The sequence below is a fragment of the Mus caroli genome, chromosome 7 (assembly GCF_900094665.2).
Source record: "Mus caroli chromosome 7, CAROLI_EIJ_v1.1, whole genome shotgun sequence".
In the NCBI taxonomy this organism is placed as follows: domain Eukaryota; kingdom Metazoa; phylum Chordata; class Mammalia; order Rodentia; family Muridae; genus Mus; species Mus caroli.
In genome coordinates, this window is record NC_034576.1 from 92,369,747 (window position 1) to 92,389,559 (window position 19,813).

The window sequence follows — 19,813 nt, forward strand, 5'->3', positions numbered from 1 at the left end:
AAATCTCCATTTTTCATTTCTAATAAATGTCTCAACAGGAGCAGTCATCAGTCACTGCTAATGAGACAGGCAAAGTCAACTACAGATTATGTAACTCTATGTGAAAGCAAACAAAACTAGCTACAAAGTATTTCTGGGAAGAGGAAAAAAACTCCTGAATTTAATCCAACTGTTACACCTGTAATTAACTTCCAGGAAACTCACAGGACATTATCAACAAAAACTTAAACAAATCAAAAATAAATCTCAGTCAACCAATATTATACGGATCAGCAACATCAGACTGTGAAAAACTTTACAGTCTCGTTTCTTCAATAAATAAATTTCTACTAAAGTAAAGAGAGAAAGAAGTGGGAGCTAACCAATGAAAGTGAGTTTAGGAAGGGTCCGAATACCTGGAATGCAGGCCCTTGTTTGGATTCTGACTTTAGCAAACTATAAAGAGAAAGAGGCAGAGGCAGAGGCATAAGCAGCAATCTCATGGTGCTGATCCCACTGAATGGGGCTTCTGTGGCTTTAAGGAGTGGTTTTTTTGGTTTTGTGGGTGGTTTTGTTTGTTTGGGAAGGGTTTTTTGTTGTTGTTTTTTTCCTTTGGTGCTAAGAACAACGGAACCCGTGCCTTAGGCATGCCAAGCACACAGCTCTACCACTGACCAACACCCCTAGCCATGGAAGACATTTTATGTAAGAAAAATTGACAGATTATATTTTTTTAAAGGAGAGTTCTCAACATTTTATGGCAGGGACTGTTTTCAGTGATGAAATTGCTTCAGAGCTACTAGGGGACATCCTAGGACCAGGGTAGGGTATGGACAAGACACTGTCCATAAGATGGTAGTAATGAACGTGAGATTAGTATGAGTTTGGGATAATTATCCTCTACACTGTTTATTAATATAAAATATTCCATAATAAAAATTAACTGATATATTCTCTCAAAACATAGGTACTAGTACCTAAGATGTCAATTTAGCAAAAACAATTGACAAGTTGACTTTCAATAATCGTTATTAACTGCATCTTGAATACATCAATACATGATAAGCCAATACTTGCTTATAGGCATGCTATTTAATAGCTCTGGCATCCCAGGTGGGCATGGAGATTGAAGCTACAAGCTTTAACACATAAAGTAGAAAGCACAAAAAATATCATACTTCTCATATACAACATGTGCACAGTCAGACTGACCAAAGGCTTTCTCAAAGGCTCCAAGGAAAGGACAAAGAAATATACTTGAAGATCACACAACTTGTCGTTTCTGTACTTTAATGATGTTTGCAGAAGTAGAAACTCCATGTAACATTTGGACTAAACCAGTGGTTCACAACCTTCCTAACGCTGTGACCTTTAATACACTTCCTCATGTTGCAGTGGCCCCCAAGCATAAAATTATTTTCATTACAACTCCATAACTGTAATTTTGCTACTGGTGTGAATCATAATGTAAATATCTCATATGCAGGATTATCTGATATAAAACCCTGTGAAAGGGTCATTCCACCACCCCCCAAAAGGTTGAAACCTACTGGTTACTAAACTCAGTACTCAGGTTTTAATTATTTCAATGAGTTATTTTACTTTTTAATTAAAATTTTCTATTTGGCTCTTACACTTTCTTAGAACTTGTCTTCCTATCCATCTCAAAGACACTACCATGACTTCATGGTAGAATCATAAACACTGTCTTAGGATGCTGTCCTATAATTCTAACATGAAGGTCATCGCATGGATAGCATGTGTCAAATTAGTCTATTCTATACAAGGCTTGATGATGTGTTGATATGTCAGATAAGGTGAGCCTGCATCCTAGAGACTGCATTTTTACACTAGTAGTCCTGTTGAAGAATATTTAGAATGGATTCACTGCCATTTTAGTTCTTAATGTTGTAGTTACTGTGGCCCATCAACTCTATCAGATTCAAAAAAAAAAAAACAAAACAAAACAAACAAACAAAAAAACTCCACAGCCTACACTTAGACGCTATGATTTAATGTCAGTCCATTCCCCAACTCTTCCAGGGCTGTACAATCTAGCCTCGTATATGTTAGCTAAGGTCTAACCTGAGCAAGGGCCCAAGGAGTCTAGTGACACTTTCGCTCAGCTTCTCCACTCTTCACTATCCTTGCTGGGATAAATTCCACACATGCCCATCACAGGGTTGAGTCTGATACTTTACAGATAGGCTTAGGTCATCTTTTTATTCTACCTCCTTTCCCTCCATTATTTCCCCTGTATTTCATTTCCCAGTCCCCTGTCTTAACTCTCTGTCTACAAATGTGGCATTCTGACTCCTTACACTGTGAAATGTTGCCTGAAACTGCATGTCCCTCTTCAAGGGTCCAAGAAAAGGAAAAAAAAGAAATAAAGTTGGAACTAATTTTCTCCCAGTGCCTTTGCATTTCAGAAGTCCCTTCTCTAATTTGTCTTGTCAACAAACAAACAAACAAACAAACAAAAATCTTGTATTTCAGAATTGTAGATTTCTGCATTTCTATTAGGACCACCATTACAGAAGGATAGACTCAAGATTAGGGTCCCCCGGGGTTCTGTGAAAAGAGAAAAACAAAGCTCAAATAATAGGCAAAGAAGGATCAGTAATCTCCCACCCAAGCTACTCCTGAGGAGCCCTCCTGCCCAGCCCTCTGACTGTGAACACAGACAGGATTTCTCTTGCACACTTTACTCCTCTATCCATTGTTCAGAGCAAGAATAGGGGCCACTCGGGAGTCCGTGCTGAGAGTTAAATGAGGTGGGGCAGATATTCTCCAGCATTAGTGGCCCTTCAGCTTTGATATACCTCCTAATCCTTCCAGTACTATTGAGTCTTCAGGAACTTCAAACACTTGCTTTCTGTGCTCTGTCCAGGGATTTTAGTTGTAATCTGCAGGAGAGAGAAGCATCATGCTTGCTCTACCTTACATAATCAGAACCACAAAAGTTCCAGAAATAAGCCCTGACAATTATGGTCAATTGCATCTTCACAAGGGTGGCAAGGCAATGAATAGGGGCCAACAGCTTCCTTAACAAGTGCTCTTAGGAAAACTGGACCGCCTTGTGCAGGAGTGAGAGCAGCAGCAGAAATAGTAATAAGTGACAATGATAACAGCAACAACAAACTTAAACGTTTGCTCACGCAACATCCAAAATCAGACTCCGCATGGGTCACAGGCCCATTTCTAACTGGAAAACAAAACAGACAAAACAGACCCTTTAAGGAGAAAAAAAGACTGCTGTAACCTTGGAGAAGGCAAACATTTCTTTATATGACACCAAAATATTATGCATAAAAATGTAAGAAATGTAATCTTCATCAAATTTCAGAACTATGTCTTTTTGAAAATCATTATCTAGAATATAGGAAAAATATTCAAATCCCAGGTTTATTTTTAATGCCTTATGCTAAAATGAAAAGATGAAAATCACCTCTTACAACTGAAGTAAAAAACCCTACGGGAGGAAATGAATAAGATAGTTGGTGAACATCTCACAAAGCACACCCATAACAAAGCTCTAAGAAAAGCCAAGAATTCTTCAGCACTGGGAGATGAATCTCTAACCATGAGGACACAGCACTGCACACCCCACGAGAAACCCCTGCCACATGCAGTGCTGCTGCGCACACGCACACTCCTGACTACATGGATGTTACGCCCACACTCCTGACTACATGGATGTTACGCCCACACTCCTGACTACATGGATGTTACGCCCACACTCCNTGGATGTTACGCCCACACTCCTGACTACATGGATGTTACGCCCACACTCCTGACTACATGGATGTTACGCCCACACTCCTGACTACATGGATGTTGCCAGTGGGAATGCAAAGTAGTCCGATCACCTTTCTTGTAAGTTACTCAGAATTCCCGGCAAACCGCCTCTAGTATTAACCTAGGATAACATAAAACATCAAAACAATGTATCCACATCAATGACTGCAGCGTTGCTATTCCCAATACCTAGAAACAATGTCCATTACATTTGCTACTTTTCTCATCTTTGTCACCAAATAGCTGAGAGGGGGCAACTTAAAGAGGAAGGGTTTATTTTGGCTCAACATTTGAGACAAGAGTGCATCCAGGCAGAAGGGACTAGAACAGCTCTCAGTAGTGGTGGCTAATGTGTAAGGCTGTTTACATCTCAGAACATCAGAGAGCAGAGACAGCTGGAACACTCCTCTGAATTTCCATTTTTTTTTTTTTTCTGCTTCTATTAGTTCTAGGACCTTAGCCAGGAGCCACTGGCAACCCACGTTAGGGCAGACTGTACATCTCCTCAGTAAACCCTCTCTGGGAAAGTGCCTCCACAGATAGGTATACTTCTTATATGAGCACAAAGCCACTCAAGTTGCCAATGAAAACTAACCATCCTATTCATTAAAACATAAAAGAGAAATAAAATACTCAAGTAATAAAATGCTATGCTATCAAATTTAAAAAAAAAAACTGACACAAATTCTCAAACACATTACAAGGAAGAAAGTCAGACATAAAAGGACACATATAAAATTCTGCCCATAACTGCAGAGAAAGTAAGAAGTCTGTATACTATGGTATAGAAGAATATTCCTGGACTTGTCCTTGGTTCTTGGCTTCAAAAACTATTGAAATTCTTTGAGTTTTTGTTTTTGTCTTAGGATTTCTATTGCACAATGCAAACACCATGACCAAAAGCAAGTTTGGGAGTAAAGGGTTTATTCAGCTTACACTTTCGATCATAGTCCATCATTGGAGAAAGTCAGGACAGAATCTCAAATAGGGCAAGAGCATGAAGGCAGGAGCTGATGCACAGACCATGAAGGGGTGCTTGCTCTCCATGGCTTACTAGACCCACTTTCTGAAAGGACCCAGGACTACCAACTCAGGGATGGTACCACCCGCAATAGGCTGGACCCTCCCCCAGTGACCACTAATGGAGCAGATGCCTTATACCTCATGGGGGACATTTCTTCAACTGCAGCTCCTTTCTCTGTTGTCATTCTAGCTGTATTAAGTTGACATACAAAAACAGCCAGTACAGTTCTTACAATGAGATTGTTCTTGGTGGAGGAGGTGGTAGTAGTGGTGGTAGTAGTGCTGGTGCCTATAGTAGTAGTAGCAGCAGCTGGTACAACAGGCATTCGAAGATGGAAGGGTGAAGATTGAGTTGTCCAGTCAATTGCACAGAAAATGATTTAGTCAATTAGACCTTCATAATGAAACCTCTGAATACAGAGGAGTCTCAACGTTGGTAGCTACCATGATGTGTAGAGAGAGTGATGATCACTTAGCCTACAGAAGAAAGCAAAGGTTTCGGGGCTCTTATCCTATATGTCACATTAAAACTCTAATCATAACATGTATAGAGAATTTTGCAAATCATTCTACAGGATTATTAAACCAAGAGAGGTGAGGGAACCTCCAAATGAACAATCATAAGAAGACAAGTATCTCCTAAGATGTGTGACTGGCATTTGAAATGTGAGTAGCCCTCTGGAGTACAAAGTCCTCTGATACTAACAATCTGATACTAACACTGAATAGACTGTGTCAGTGTTGTAATGCAAAACAAGAGGCAAAAAAGTGGGTGCTTCCTGGGGCCTGGGGTAGCAGGAGATATTGAAAGCAACTGGGATTTTTAAGAATGACAAATGTTTCTAAAGACTATTTGATGGTGGTTCTACAACTCTGAGCCTGTACCAAAGGAAGGTGGGGCAGAGGAGGAGGTTAAGTGACACTTCGGATGCACTTAAAAGGAATGTGGATGCCTACTATTTATAAGTTACATATACATTTCATATAGAAGTTTAATTGGAGTTACCCCACTCTGGGAAAATGTTCCCTCCAGAAGCCACAGGTTGCCAAATGAAAATCACAATACCAGGTGTGGGCTACTTCCCCTAGAGGTGTTGGTTAAATGTGTCTCAGAGACTCCCAAAACAATGCAGACTATTGCCACTGTTCTTGGTTGCCCACTAGAGCTTTAGAGTAAAACCCTATGGCTAAAGACACCACACACTTTGGTCTTAGGACATAAAGAAAGCAAATAGTTACAACAAAAAAGCTTTTTCTTGGCTAGCTAGAGTTCGTAATACCAGAAGGTGTTATGTCGGCTTAGGGGTATGGACCAACAGTCTTACCCAGCTGTGAACTCTGTGAGCTACAACACTGACTGGCATGGTACATGTCCTTGCCTGCAAGAGTGGCGTGAATACTGTAAAGTTAGCAACTACTTTCTACTTGGGTATAGGATAAGGTCTACTGGAGAAAATGCATACCTGGCATTGTAAACCTGGCCAAGAACCCATGGTAGGGAAGATCAAAAGCCCTAGGAGCAAATCTGCTACTATTATTTATCAGGCATAGAATCAAACTGCCCTCTAAGTGTACATTGCTGGATTACAGAACTCTCAGACTTTAATCAGAGAATTTTGTGGAGTAGATAGTAATTAATGTAGAAATTCACAACTGCTCACAGTGCAGTGTCATAGCGTTTCTATTGTGCAACAATATGACCATGACAACTCTTATAAAAAAATTTTTTGGGCCGGGCGTGGTGGCGCACGCCTTTAATCCCAGCACTTGGGAGGCAGAGGCAGGCGGATTTCTGAGTTCGAGGCCAGCCTGGGCTACAGAGTGAGTTCCAGGACAGCCACGACTACACAGAGAAACCCTGTCTCGAAAAACCAAAAAAAAAAAAAAAATTTTTAAACATTTACAGTTCAAGCATTTAATCCTTTATCATCATGTCAGGGAAGTATGGCAGCATGTAGTCAGACATGGTGTTATAGAAGGAGCTGAGAGTTCTATATCTTGAGCCACAGACAACAAACAAGACAATGTCACACTGGACGTAGACTGAGCATCTGAGCCTATCCCCAGTAACTCACTTCTAACAAAACCACACCTACTCTTGCAAGGCCATAACTCCCATAACGCCACTCCCTAAAAGCCTACAGGGGCCATTTTCATTCAAACGACCACATTCCACTCAATGATCGCCTAGGCTTATAGCTATATCATAATGCAAAAGTGCATGCAGTCCTACTTTAAAAGTCCTTACAGTCTATAACAGTCTCAAACTTATTTAAAATTCCAAAGTTCAAAGTTTCTTCTGAAATTCATGCAACCTCTGAAAAATCAAAATGAAAAAGTAGATCACATATTTCCAGCATGTAATGGCACAGGACATACACTGCCAAACATTACCATTTCAAAAGGGAGAAAAGAACATACTGAGAAAATTCTGGGCCAAAATAATACCAAAACAGTTGCACAAACTCCAAACTCTGCATCTCCAAGTCTAATGCAAAAGTCTCTTTCAATTCCTTTCAGCTTTGTTGACTGCAATACACGTCTTTCTCTTAGGTTGTTTCTACTCCCTGTTAGCAGCTTTCCTTGGCAAGCATCCCATGGCTCTGGCATCTCTACCATATTAAGATCTCCAAGGAAATCTAGGCTTTAACTTCACAGCTTCACACAATGGCCTCTCTAGACCTCTACAAAGGACACTCCTGACACATGCATGCCTGGCCTTAGTGGCTTTCCTTAGTCATGCAGGGAGATTCTGTAACCCCTTTCTTCTATCTTTGTCTCCAGAGCCAGAACCACTTGACCGAAGCTGCCAAGTTCTGCTGCTTGCTGGGACTGGAACATGACCCCCCTTGTTCAATTGCATCATCACCAGCTTTCTGTTCTCCAGGGTTTCCTTCACTGCCTGTAGACCAGGCAGGCCTCCAACTCTACCTTCAGATTGCTGGGATCAAAGGTGTACATCACCACATCATTCCCTGAGCTTTTCTTTAATTCTTTTCACAAGTTGGAAGCTTAGCAGGGTGTGGTTTTGCCCAGTGGTCACCATGCCCTTTATTCCATCTAACATTAAGTTTTTCTTTAATCGGTTTATCCCCTTGTACACTCCACTTCCTGGTGCCCCATTTCTCCTTGAACTGTACATTTTGGTTTTTTCCTTGCTCAATTTGCTCCTTTTCATTATAGGTCATCATAAAGGTAAACACTAATAAGTATCCAACATAGCCAATGCTGGGTTGTTTTGAAATGTCCTCTGCTAAAGCTATTAATCTATAACTCATCAATTTAGTCTCAGGCAGATTTTCTGGATAATGGCAAAAGGCAGCCACATTCTTCACAAAAATATTGTAAGAATAGTCCCTATGCCACATAGCAAAATTCTTCTCCCATAAAACCTCTCCTGAAGTTAGACGTCACAGAAGTTCAAATCACCCTCAGCACCATCTTCCATGCTCCAAAGGGGCCATGAAGCCCTGCTTAAAGCATTCAATTGGTTTTGTAATCCAAAGTCCCAAAATCCTTATTTCCTCAAACAAAAATGTGGTCCAGCATATCACAGTGATACCTAAGTCCCTGGCACAAACTTCTGTCTTTGTTAGAGAGTCTATTCCTGTGAAGAAGACTTCATGGCAAGTCTTATAAAGAAAAACATTTAATTGGCAGTGGTTACATTTCAGAGGTTTAGTCCATTATCATCATGAGGGATGTATGACAGCATATAGGCAGACATGGTGCTGACGAAGGGAATGATATATCTACGTCTTAATCCACAGGTAGCAAGAGAATGCCAAACTGGGCCTATCTTGAGCATCTGAGATTTCAAAGCCTACCTTCAGTAACCCACATCCTCCAACAAATCCACACCTATTGCAGCAAAGCTACACTTCCTATAACACCATTTCCTGTGAGCTTATGGGACCATTTTCATCTACTACAGTGTCCACGGAGAGCTCAGCCACAACTGGGACATCTATATCACTCTACCCACCTCCAAGGCTCAGGGACCAGAGAGGGAGGGAAGATTGAAAGACATTATGAGCCATAAGCTAAGGAGGATCACTGTCAAACAGTGCCTTCTGGACACAATGGCAGCATGCCTACACTCAGCACAGCTTGTGAGGCACAAGATGACAGCTACCATTCTAGCATGGAATAGGCAGGACACACAGACCTCTACCCCAACTGGGGAGCTAATGAATTGATGGCTTTGGGACAGGCAAAGTCAGCTTTCTTTAAGGGTATGGTCCCTGTTACATTGACCACAGTCCCACTGGATGGCCCCCTACCCATGAGTATACGAACAACTCAAATTGGACACAGTGAGCTATAAAATAAAGAGGGAAGAAAGCTGAGAAGGGGTGGGGAGGTAGCAAGTGAATCTGTTAGAGGTTAGAGGAAATTTTAGGGAGCTATGACTGAAATACATTGTTTGTGTGTGTGTGTGTGTATACATATATATGAGAATTTCAGAAAATTAATAAAATTAAAATTAATTAGTTTCAGAAAATTAAAAATTAAATCATTAAATTATATACTTTCAATGAAGGTAATTTCTATTTTTGTGATTAGTAAATCCATTTTAAAAACTAATCACGTTTTCAAGATTACACGAGGCATTTAAAAAGTTGTGTTTATCACATTTCATCTTCCTATAGATTCACTATGAACAAGAAATTTAATACATAAACACTGAAAAATAACAGTTTTACTATGAGAACACTCCATTACATATGGAGAAACTAACACTTAAGTCACCAAATTCACACACTATACCAATTTATCATTTCCGAAAAAGGAGTGGGAAGACAGTGCTCAAGTGGTTTGACATTAGACAAAGAACTGAAAATGAACCCTGAATGTTTTAATGTTTACAACCATATTTGCTTCTGCATGCATTCAAGTTAAGTTTAGAGGGTAGCTGACTGAGAAGAAGTATTTGGGACTAGCAATACCCATATGGAAAGTATTAGTCTCCTAGCCTAAATCTGGTATTAGGATCAAAATAAGCTGATGCTATCTTAAGAATCCTTCCAATTTCTGAAAAAATAAAACCTATTTGATAGTTGGTCAGATATTGCTTAGGTTAAGGAAAAAGTGTAAGACATTGACTTTTATGTTTAAATCAAAAGTAGTTTTGTTTAATTAAGTAAATGAGGTTTGTTTTTTTGTTGTTGTTGTTGTTGTTTTTTATGGTAGATGACTACAGTATCCGGCATACCTGTACCCTCAGCTTACTCAGATGACTAAGAGAGCAAGGTCACTGGAGCCTTGGATCAGAGAAGCCTGGTCACATGTGAATTGTGGGCAGGGTATATTACTTCAGAAAAGAAAGTCACACACACACATAGTTAGTATAGAAAAGGTATTTAAAATCTGGGTTCAGTCCTTGGACTTCTTTGAACCAACGTTTGCTAAATAAATTCTGTACATTTAGAGTAAGAAGAAAAATCACTGAATATAATTTGATGAGTTATGAGTTATTCATAGTAGGTTAAATTTTTTAAAATGTCAGACAACATGAAAATTCAAGTTCTGAAATACAATCTTTGACACCATTCCAACAGATACTATACACTGTCTGCCAGAGGTGGTAAAACAGTGAAATTTTAACCACCTACTAAATGTATTATTATTCCAACTAACAGAATTAGAAAAGAAAGGACTGAGACATTACTATAAACAAGTCACCAACCGAAGTACCTATCCCATGCAGGTTGCTCATAGCATGATTTGTTTTCTATACAACCAGATAGAAATCCACATTTACTGAAGCCACCTACAGCACTGTATCCCCAGATGTGATGACTAACACTGGAACCCCCCAGATGTGATAACACTGCATCACCCAGATGTGATGACTAACACTGCATCACTCAGTTGTGATAACTAACACTATCCCCAGATGTGATGACAAGCAGACTTTACTGACCTCAAACTTTCTGCTTTGTCATTGAGATTCATTTATTCCCAATACATTACAGAAACTAGTTTGGGAATTCTCTGCATCATAACTCCTGCAACCAACCTATACTATTACATCTGTCCTTCTCTGGATCCTGTTAAACACAGTATAACTTTTATAAGATAAAATCTAATACATTATTGTACAGCTTTCCAAACAAATAATTTGGAAATCAGTCCAGAAGAAAAGAAGAACCATCAGAATATGGCATTTGGGAACATTCTAAAAAGGTCAGAACGTTTGTTTTTAATTTTCTTCTCTTGAAAGATACAGGCAAATGAGGAGAAACTAATAAATTAAGAAAGAGAATATTTCCATGTCAGTAGATATGGTATCTTAATACTTTATTTCTGTTTAAAAAAAAAAAACAATCAAAGGTTATGTTGCAGAAGCAGCTATCCAGTTTCCTCTATAAGATCAACAGAGAAGCAGCCCGTGTCTGTGGAAGGTTAGTGTCTCACCTCAGTGGGACCTTTGACCAACCATTTCCACTTCAGGAGAACCGGGTACTCAACACGCAGTAACTTTACCCTCTTTTGTGTACAGCACTCTTTGCACGTCAGTTTTTCTTCTGTCACTGCACTTCCTGACGTGTTTATTACTTGTATAAAAACAAAGATGTAATCAGCAGGATTTGGTTGAGTAAGTATAGGAAGTTTGTAACTGAACACATACTGCATACACCACAGTCCATGCCAATCTAAATAGCATGACTTTGAAGGAAGTAACTGACTGACTCGGAAGGGAGCAGAACACTGTTGTTAATGCAACTATAGAGGAAATCATTTAAACTCTCTCACTATGGACTCTCAACTTACACACTATGAAAAAATCACAACACAACCATACTATTAAAAGAAAATAATTATGATGTAGCATAGGACAAATCTAACACATTTAGTTCATACTAGACATTGTAACAGATGCCTTATAGATACATGATCATATTTCTCAAGATACAATGCTTTCATCTCAGAAAAGACACTGAGAGAAAAGGTTCATGTGGCAAAATTTAGGCTCAACTAGTAGACAAGGTATCCTAGAAGCTTAAATGGTTAGTTTTGTTTGTAACTTAATAGCACCGAAGATCTTACAAGCACACAATTATTCAAGAGAAGAAAGGGGAGAGAGGAAGGGCTAGACACTACTACACTGCCACAGGCTAGATCTGTCTAATATTACTGCTTTAAAAATATCTGCTTCCAGTTATTGGCATTCTGTTGTCATCAAACCTCAAAGCCACCCCTGTCTGTAATACTAACGCTTTGTTCTTTCACCATCTGAGATTGTGTCTTACTCCAGTCATCATGGCTAAGATTAAAAACTCAGCTGGCAACAAATGCTAGAGAAGATGCTAGAAAAGAAAACCCTCATCTACTGCTAGTGAGAATGCAAACTGGTACAGCCTTTATGGAAATCAATGAGGAAAATTCTCAAAGTTAAAATACATCTATCATCTCACTCCTTGGCATATACCCAAACGACTCAATACCCTACTAGAGAGATACTTGCTTAGGCATGTTCAATGCAGTTCTCTTCACAATACCTAGGAAAGAGATAATGAAAATCTAGTAGATATATACAATGGAATTCATCTAATCTGTAATGAAAAGCTAACCATGAAACTTACAGGAACATGCATGAAAACTGGAAAATATATTCAGGGAGGTAACCCAGATCCAGAAGGATAAATCCAGCAAGTTCCCTCTCTTGTGGATCCTAGCACCAAATCTTTGAATTAATATAGTACTAACACTTAAACATAAAAATGTCAATGAAGATATTTATATTACTATCTGTCTTAAACAGAAATAAAACAGCATTTGCCACAGAAGCCTTTGGTAAATCCATCTACATATTTGTCCATCCAACACTCAGATCCTTATCATCCTCCAGGCTCCTGACTCATGAAACATAGCTCTAGAACAAGGGATTCTCACTGCTATGCCTATCCTATAGTAGAGTATTCTGCACTAGTTATTGTAGCCACCCATAAACCTGAAGCAGGCTAATCCAGAACTTGACCTTGCTGCCACTAAGGAGATTATCTAGGGTGGAGCCTTCCTCCCTAGATCACTCTATTGTACTACCACTGCTGCTGATCCCCTTCAAGATACTGCTACCAGCTGAGAGGCCCCAGAGATATTCTGGAAACTATGCCCTATTCTGCATGTCATCACCTGCAGCTGGTTCCAGGCTCCAAGGATGAATTGGCGGGAATGGACTTTCTCCCCTTTTCTTTATAAGGCGTGTTCCCTGACATTAAAGTTGAACCTTGAGCAGACTAGCATGTCTTGGTTCTATTATTTCTCAACCCGCTTAGGCTCCCTCTTCTCTTCCAGATTTCAAGATGACTTCCAGGCTCGAACCCGGACATGTGAGCCACTGGCCAGCCCCAATAAATTATTAAAGCAGGCTCCTAGAAAGTTACAAATGAAAGGCTCCCACCCTAGTAAGCCAAGTAGAATAACTTGTTTTAAATTGTTAACATGACATAATTGCTATCATCTGAGAAGTCTCATGAGGGACTGTCCATATGTCCTGTGGGCATGTGTACAGGTCAGCTGGAGATGCTCTCAAGTGAATTAATTGAGTGGACAGCACCATTCCCTGGGCTGTACAATGCACTGAATGAAAGGCAGAGAAGAAGCTGAACACTACCATGCACGTATTTATTAGCTCCTCTCTCTCTCTTTGACTGTGGATGTGATGCAACCAGTCATTTCAAGTTCCCGCTGCCTTAAGTTCTATGCAACAATGGAACATAGTCTGGAATCGGAAGCCAAGTAAATCCGGTCTTAAGTTGCTTTTTCCAGGGTATTTTCTCACAGCAACAGGAAATGACACTAAGACAAATGCCACAAGTAGATTCAGAGTCAAACTCCATAAACACCTTGTCAAATCAGCAACAAATCATACGGCTGTATTCTCTATGTAGTAAACCTTTAAAATACACTCTGTATTGTGTTATTTCTTTATATTACCTTAAACTATTATCTTTCTTAAGTTCAAAAAGTAAAAAATGAAAGACATTTCAAGATGTTTTAGAGAGGCAGCTATGAACTGAAATAAGTCACTAGTTAAAAATAAGATGTATACACCAGACTGGCCCAGCCTTGCAAGTTCATAGCGTTTCAAAGCAGTTCTCACGGACAGGCAAGGCTGGCAACCTAAACCTGCATGCATGAGGTGGGCAGCACATACACATCTTCCTAGAAGCTGAAACTGTCAAAGCCATCCAGAGCCATAAACCTCATCTAATGCACATTCTCAGAACTCTGAATACCAATTTGTAAGAAGTTAAGTATATTACCCCAAGACACAACTAGGAAACGCAGAAAGAGAAACTGCGTCTACGCAGATGCAGGGTTTTGGTGACAAGAGGCTGCCTAAGCCAAGGAGAACATGAGTCTAATCCCTGTACTATGGCTTCAGTGACATATTCACATACGAAATTCTCAATTTAAGGTTTGTTTTCTTAACCTAAAAGTTCTTGTCAAAAATAGTGCTAAGTGCATAAAATTAATAGTTACTAGATTTTCTTATAATTCTTAATTTATATCTGAAATATAAAAATTGTACATATTAAAGAGTACACAAAAAGTGATTCTTCAAGACATGACTGCATTAATTTTTAAATCAAATTAGATATCCCTCTCTTCTCAAACATTAATCATTTCTTTACAGTAACAACTTTCAAGATTCTTGTGGCATTTTTAAATATACAATATATTACTGTTATCTATAGTCGCACTATTTGGCATTAGCATTCCAGAAATTCTTTTTATTAGATATTTTCTTTGTTTACATTTCAAATGTTAACCCCTTTCCTCGTTTCCCCTATGAAAACCCCCTATTCCATCCCCCCTCCCCCTGTTCAACAACCCACCCATTCCTGTTCCCCTGTCCTGGCATCCCCTACACTGGGGCAAAGAGCCTTCAGCCTTCACAGGACCCAGGACCTCTCCTCCCATTGATGACAGACTAGGCGATTCTCTGCTACATATGCACCTGGAGCCATGAGTCTCATCATGTATACTCTTTGGTTGGTGGTTTAGTCCCTGGGAGCTCTGGGGGTACTGTTTAGTTCATATTGTTGTTCCTCCTATTGAAATGTAGGTTAGTCTGTACTGTTCAAGCTTTTCCATCCTTCCCTCCCCTCAAGCAACCATCTGTCTCCTCTCAGTTACTGTGTGATCAACTTTTTAATGACCTAACATGAGACATATGCGATGCCTAACACTCTGTGTCTGTTATGTCACTCATCTCTACTTCTCTACATGTTGTCACAAATTGAACGATTTACTGATTTTCATTGACACATACAGACCACAGTTCCTTCCTCCACTCCTCAGTAGGTAGGTACTAGTCTATTTGTTGGATTCTATTTGTTGGTTACTTACAAAGAGTGCTATAATTAACACACAGGTGCATGCCTCTTCAACATGTGGATTTCATTTGCCTTGCCTATATATCAAAGAGAATGACTGCTGGGTCATGTCATTTTCCTGAGGAGCCTCCATAGAGTGTTCCATGGTGTTGGTTGTAATCTGCTTTCCCACCAGTAGTGTGCATGTCAGGGTCATATCTCCATCTTCACCAGAACTCACTGTACACATTTTACTAAGTTTTCACTGGGTTTTCTCTGGGGACAGGACTTTTTAGTGCTGAGCATTTTTTATAGCTCCAAATGTATCTTAGGGTTTTCTGGGGTTTGTTGTTGTTGCTTGTTTTCTAGTTTTCTGGAGAATGTCATTAGCATATAAATACTTCACTGCATCTGTGGAATGCTTTGGGTAGCATGGGCATACACTAGCTCCCAAAGCCATCAATACTGACTTGCTCTTCTGATTCAGGAGTTCCTTATGAATCCTGGGAGTTTTGCAGTTTGGGGGCTTAAATAAAGTCTTTAGTCTATTTGTATTTGATTTTTATAAATGGTGAGAGATGGCAGCCTTGTTTCACTTTTCTGCAAGTGAATACCTCATTATCTCAGCATCCATTTATTGAATGGCTGTTCTTTTCTGTGTGAACTACTTTCATCCCTGTCAACATCACCAGGCTGTCAGTGTGTGGGTTTACTTCCAGGCTCCCCTCCATTGGCCTACATATTGTTTTTACACCAGTATGTGCTGTTTTGATGACTGTAGTTCTGCAGCATACTTGATGTCAAATAGTACATCTCCTGCTTTTTTCATTCCATTCAAGAAAAGTTTTGGTGTTCAGAGTTTTCTATGACTACAAATGTATTTTAGGGTTTTTGGGTTTTGCTGTTGTTGTGTCTGTGGAATGCTTTGGGTAGCATGGGCATACACTGGGTCCCAAACCCATCAATAGTTGTGTATCTGTGTTCACTCTCATTTCTCCTAATAATGCTTTGTGAAGAAAGCTGTTCTGGTGTATAAATGAGATTTATTATAATGTGTTTAGAATATAAACCCTCAACAAATGTTACTTCAGCAAACATTCATCCTCCTGGATTCTCCAATTAAAGTTGTGTGTCCCCAGTGGCTCTCCAGAGCTCTCCACCTTGCTTCTTTTCAGAGTGTCTGTCTTTCAAAATCTTCCCCTTCGGCCCTGCTCATGCCTATCATAAAGGCGCAGGTAAAGATGCATTTCCTTGGCAAAGCACTAACTGAATCCCACTGTGGTTCAAATGACTTGTACTTGCAGCCTCAGGCTTGCTTACACCTGATTTTGAAGTTTGGTAAATAGGTATTTCCTGATTCCTTTATGTGCCTCCCTAATAAAAAGAAGTGATTGCTAGATCAGCACGCATCCTCACCAAGTATAGGGCTGTTGCCCAACTTCGCTCACTTGCAGATGATAGGCACCTAAGAGAATGTCAGTCATACAGCATCATCAACAAATGACTCCCAAATGAAAGAACATGACTAAGTTGCTCTGGTCAGGAAATCAATCCCACCAATATGTCAAATGCAATGCCCAAAACTGTCTTTTAAAGTGAGACTTTTCATTAAAGTAAATAGATGGTTTTTTTAATTTAAATTCTGCAAAAACATTAATAGAGGCACAATAGATTAATCAATTCAGCATGTCTAAAGACAAGTAGTTCTCAACCTGAGGGTCACAAGCCCTTTGGGGTGGGGTTGAATGACCATTTAACAGGAGTCACCTAAGACCATCAGAAAACACAGATGTTTATAATTCATAACAGTACACTTTTCATCTTACAGACACAACTGATGGTAGAATACAGTATGATAGCTTTCCTGAAGCATTATCAAAAGTTTCATCTTTTAGCCCATAACTGTTTACTAAGGTGAATAGAGTCCACCATTCAAACAGACAAACACATTTTTTAAAACCTACCCAAAACATGATCTGCTTTCTAAGTTAAATGATTAAGCCAAGAAGCTAATATAGATTTTACAAATACTTTGCCACAAGTGACTATTCAATTAGCTCAACATCTAAAGGAATAAATACTTTGTTTTCCTACTTATGCTAAGCCAGATATTTTTCTATACACATGAAAAGGAGCAATTTAGAATATATAAAAATGTTTGCTGATTAATCTTAGAAGTTTTAGCAAAAATACAATTGTTTGATATTCGAATACTTTCACTAGGGATCTTGTTTGATCACTAGAAAGCTCTTGTCTACAGGAACCTGACTGAAGCAAATAGTATGGGGGAAAGAATGGGTTTTGGAGATTGTAGTTCCAATACGAGCTCTCCTATCTCTTATCTACTTGACCTCAGGCAAAATGCCTAACTTCACCGAGCCTCCATGTTATCTGTAATATGACCAGTAAGATTTCTTCCATATATGATTACCATGGAGCTTTAAAAAACACAACATAGCATTCTGCTGCTCAAAATGTCTTTCCTACATTTAATCTGTAACATAGTATTCAAAGCCCTTCAATAATTTCCTTAATAAAATGACACATTCCATTTTAAGAGCTCCCAAAATAGAAAAGCTAATGTGTATTTTACTGGTTTTAAGAACAGACAAAGTGCTTAACAACTTGGTCCAGTGTTAATCCAGGTTGGTCGGATTCAGTAATTGCCAGTAAAAAGGGAAGAATGGCTGGAAAACCCAGCATATTAGTTACTGTCCATTCAATAAAGTAAGTTCATATCCTCAGTATATACTGACACACTCAAATAACTGCTTAGAAAGCCTTCCTACAAGACAAGAGATAAAGTGCAAAAGTGCATATCAGCCCTTCCGAATGAGCATAAAATAACTAATAAAACTGAAATTCACTGTCGAGCTTTCTAGGCAGATTTACAATTACCTGTTAGTCTCTGCCACTGTTAAATATTGAACTTACTCAATTAGAAATACTATATTAAATAACAAAGGACTTAACTCCAGGATTGAAAACACTATATTTTATCATTATGCATTTACAGTAAAACAGAAAGAATAACGCAACAAAATTACATTCATCTGCAACCTAAATATGTCTTATTGAGGGAGGAAATTAAGACAGGGTAGCCATCAGGCTGCTAATTTTTGAAGAGAAATTTATTCCAGGTGATAGACTATTTTTAACTGCCAGGGACATATAGAAACATCAAAACTTATAGCCTATAACTTAACTAAGCTGACTCAATAAGACAAAACAAACCCATCTCTCCCCCTCCCACTTTCTCTCGCCAATGAAGACTAAATATTGTAAATTTTGTCACAGGAAATAAGTAGCCGTTCTGCATAACATCAAAAGGAAGCAGAGCAGTCAGGATGGCAGAGTCTAAGGCACTGAGTTCAGATTGTAGCTCCACTGGAGGTGTGGGTGAGAATCCTACTTCTGACAAAAAAGCAAGCATAAAGGGCAAATGGGATTTTTACTGAAATGTCTATAAAAGAAATTAGGAGCCAGAGATGAAATGACTCAGCAATTCACTTCCAGCCTAAGCTCTGATAGCACTATGGAGAAGCAATGATGGATGTACACATCAAGTACAATGTTCTGCATCACAGGATACCGTGCCCACAGGATATATTGTAAACACTGCTAACCAAGACTTAATGCAAGAATAATAAACAAGTCATAATGATATTAAGGTTCTTACTTCTCCATTTCTTAACGTTGTGATGGTTCCTCTTGCAACACCCATTCTAAATAGTGTTTCTGTGGCCTGTGAATAAATAAAAAGATATAAATAACTAAATGTACGATGTGTACACAACTGTATATCTCACCAAAACTGTAAAATGACAATACAATAACATACTCAGTACCTTGAAGAGTGACAAGTTCTAAATTATCCCCAGAATGCAGCTTTCAGGCTCCGGGCTTTAAACACCTGATGTGAAAGGTTCCTACAAGTTCTTTACATGCTACATCCATATGTGCCAGCATTTCAAATATGTTCACTTTGAGACATGTAGCCTTAGCAGAATACAACATTTTGTATGCAATTCAGAAGTTGCTGGTTATTCTGAATGTTATTTTCTAACGAATTCATTCAAACCACTTATCTACTTTAAAATACACGTGAGTAGGGGGAATTTAGAAAAGTCAGAGATTTTCTGAGGAACTGCCAAACTGATTTCCAGAGTGGTTGTACCAGCTTGCAGTCCCACCAGCAATGGAGGAGTTTTCCACTTTCTCCACATCCTCACAAGCATATGCTGTCACCTGAGTTTAAAATTGGACATAGTTCTACTGGAAGATCCAGCAATACCACTCCTGAGCATATATCCAGAAGATGCTCCAACATGTAATAAGGACACATGTTCATAGCAGCCTTATTTATAATAGCCAGAAGGTGGAAAGAACCCAGATGTCCCTCAACAAAGAAATGGATACAGAAAATGTGGTACATTTACACAATGGAGTACTACTCAGCTATTAAAAACGATGAATTTATGAAATTCTTAGACAAATGGATGGATCTGGAGGATATCATCCTGAGTGAGGTAACCCAATCACAAAAGAACACACATGATATACACTCACTGATAAGTGGATATTAGCCCAGAAGCTAAGAATCCTTCTTAAAAGAAGGAACAAAATACCCATGGAAGGAGTTACAGAGACAAAGTTTGGAGAAGAGACTGAAGGAAAGACCATCC

At 39.1% G+C, this 19,813-nt stretch overlaps 1 protein-coding gene across 4 annotated transcripts in view; it reads right to left on the minus strand.

Annotated features, from left to right (window-relative positions):
* Tmem135 (transmembrane protein 135) overlaps window positions 1-19,813 on the minus strand; it is a 248,571-nt gene that overhangs the window by 80,551 nt on the left and 148,207 nt on the right. For all 4 annotated transcript variants that reach the window (XM_029479324.1, XM_021167719.2, XM_029479325.1 and 1 more), the window contains one exon: window positions 18,808-18,873. In XM_029479324.1, the coding sequence (XP_029335184.1) occupies window positions 18,808-18,873 (66 nt within the window). The remainder of the gene's footprint in view (window positions 1-18,807; window positions 18,874-19,813) is intronic.